The following is a 2,897-nucleotide window of genomic DNA, read 5'->3' as shown; positions in this document are numbered from 1 at the left end:
CGAAAAATGTGGTTTCGTTATTAATCCAAAATGGCCGTGGTTAGGTGCAAGTCCTGATGGCGCAACAACTTTGAATGGGAATGCTCGATTGATTGAGGTGAAGTGCCCATATTCAAAAAAGGATTGCTCTATTTCTGACGCATGCAAAGATAAAAATTTTTTTTTACAAATATCGAATGGCAAGCCAAAACTCAAAGAAAGACATAATTATTTTCACCAATGTCAAGGTGTGATGGCAGTAACACAAGTCAATGAAATTGATTTTATTGTTTATACAAAAGTTGACCGACATGTGGAAACAATAGTTTTTCAAAAGGAAAAATGGAACAGAATTACTTTGCCTGAGCTAACACACTTTTATTTCACTTTCATGCACAGCAACATTACAGAACAACAGTGTGAGTAAATAAAATTGTTTCCTCACAATATTGTTTTGTCTTTATATTTCATGATCTAGTATATATATATATATATAGTGTACGAAAGTTTATAATTTTTAGTCATTCGTATTTACATCTGGTACCAACTGTGGTAAAAAATTAACTAAATAACAACAAATAACCCATATCTTATTGAGTTCAGCAGCCATTGATAGTTTGAAAACTGTTTGTAAAATTCGGTAATTTTTTATACGTTCGATTGCTCGTTCGACATGTACACGTACAGATGCTATTCTTCTAGTTTCGTTTTCCTCTAATAAACTTAGCTGAGGTTTTCCATCTAAAAATGGTGGAATATTTAATGTTACTCCATCAGGTAAATCTTCCTCGAGCTCAAATCCTCTATCAGCCATCACAGAATCCCCAGGCTCTAGCAAATCGTATATACCACTATCTTTTGTTATTCGTTTATCCGAAAAGCGTCCACCATACAAATCAGAGACAAATGTCACTGATCCATCAGGAGCTATTCCGACTAATCCTTTTGCTGTATTATGGTGTTTGTAATTTGAAAAGGTACTGGACTGTGTGCGATATGACGTAGGCATTTCCACAAATACTTCTGTACAATCTAATATGACACGGGTATTTGGGTAACTTTTTTGAAAACATTTCGGCATTCTATTTTGTACTGTTTCTTTTGAAGCCCATATTGGAAGCATACGGAATTGTGAATGTAAAAAATCTGTCCATGTAATCAATATTCTGCTTATGTGACTTGTCGACATATTAAATCGAACAGCCATATCTTCTAACAAAAGTCCACATCGAATTCGAACCAGTATCATAAAGAATTCTTCTTCTGCGCTCAATGATCGTGATCGGCCTCGTTTTGTAGAGTTTATATTTTTTGTATTTTCAGTGTTAGTATTTGAACCCCAATATATTAGTTTATTTGCAGCTGGTTGTAAATATTCTAAAACTGCTTTGAATAATTTATAAGATTCGAATCCGGTATAAAACTTAAAGTGTGCTTCATTGTGTTTAAACCGGTCAATTGAAAATGCTATGTCACTTATAGTGGCTTGTTGTTTTTCAATAGTTTGATCAAGTTCCTTTTCATGAATTCTCATACAACTAATTTCGGCTCTCAATTTTTCCAACTCTTGTTTTAACTCTTCCTCCACAGATAATTCTGCAGCAATGTCATTTGTCGTAGCCCTCACAGGAGAAAATAGTTGCAATTTACAGTTTGTACTGTTGAGAGTTTTTCTTGGTTTGCTAGCTGTTGGTTTGATAGTTTTTGGGACTATTGTGGGAACATTGTTCATATATGTCTTCTTTCCACCAGTGAAATGAACAGAGCAAACTCTATGCGATGTAGAAGGTACAAAATCCTTTCTACTGATCATAAAAAGCCATTTCTTTCGAAGCTCTGAGTCTTTAGGAATGACATAAAAAGATAAGTCTGGATTCTTCTTTGAGTTGTTTTGACAGAGAGGTACACAGCAAGTTATCCCTCCTCCTTTACTTTTAGCTTGCAATAAAAAGCTTGAACTTGATGAAAAGTTTGAGCCAATGCTTGCAGGAGAGCCCAAGTTTTGAAAAAAACTGTTGTCTTGATTAGAATTTTGTATATCGCTTTGGTTTTGAGTAGAATTAAGGATGAAGTGTACTTGTTCGGCCATTTTTGTTACTACGAATGGTTTGTTTACGTTTTCGCGGAATACAACTACCATAATGCATTGCGAATTAGCCGTATAGAGGGAACGGGGAATTGTTTTCAGAAAAAAAAATTAAGAAACAACAAGATTTGTAAGACTAAAAGTGCGACGTTGATTAAGTAAGACCACTTTAATACACAGAAAATAAAAATTTCGTTTGGGAGTTATACTAAGCATAGGTGTAATAGCTTTTAGAATCACGCTAGCAAACATTGTTATGTGGCGGTCTCTTTATCTCTCAACTCTCATGAAGCTACTATTATATTATTACTTTATATATGTTCCGATATATGTCACAAACACACATCGGCGAATTACAAGCAAATTACGGTGTCCTTTTCACGTGCACATGCGGAAGAATGTACACAAAATTGTGTCTTATAACGTTTCCAAAAGAGGACAACTTCGACGTTCGTTGATGTTGTTCTTAAACATTTCGGATTAAACTAAAGTTTATTATTTATACTAAGTAAAATGTTTTTGCTATAGCTATCTTGTTGCTGTACATATTTCAGAACACCGGCGGGAAATTTCACTGGTCATCCTATTCAAAACTCTCATCGGAAAGATTTTATGGGGATTACTTTCGCATTATCTAACATTAAAAATTTTAGAGAGATAAACTCTTTTGTGATTTTGTAAATTATTATTTTTTTATTTTGTCGCTGAGAACAATTTTGGGTGTGAAACCGTTTTCTTTGTTACCCTAAAGTCGTAATGAGCTATGCAACAAGATTTTTGCTGAAAAATAAAAAAAAAACACGTATATGAAGAGTAAAATAGATTTTTGCTG

At 33.9% G+C, this 2,897-nt stretch overlaps 1 protein-coding gene across 1 annotated transcript; it reads right to left on the bottom strand.

The window, feature by feature from the left end:
- Positions 1 to 496: 496 nt before the first annotated feature.
- Positions 497 to 1,228, bottom strand: LOC130648235 (uncharacterized). Its single transcript, XM_057454274.1, has one exon. It carries the CDS (start codon positions 1,226 to 1,228, stop codon positions 497 to 499), a length of 732 nt encoding a protein of 243 aa, XP_057310257.1.
- Between the last annotated feature and the right edge of the window lie 1,669 nt (positions 1,229 to 2,897).

This window comes from Hydractinia symbiolongicarpus, chromosome 6, assembly GCF_029227915.1.
Source record: "Hydractinia symbiolongicarpus strain clone_291-10 chromosome 6, HSymV2.1, whole genome shotgun sequence".
Lineage (NCBI taxonomy): Eukaryota > Metazoa > Cnidaria > Hydrozoa > Anthoathecata > Hydractiniidae > Hydractinia > Hydractinia symbiolongicarpus.
The sequence above is the reverse complement of the archived record's forward strand: the minus strand, read 5'-3'. Positions and strand labels throughout refer to the sequence as shown.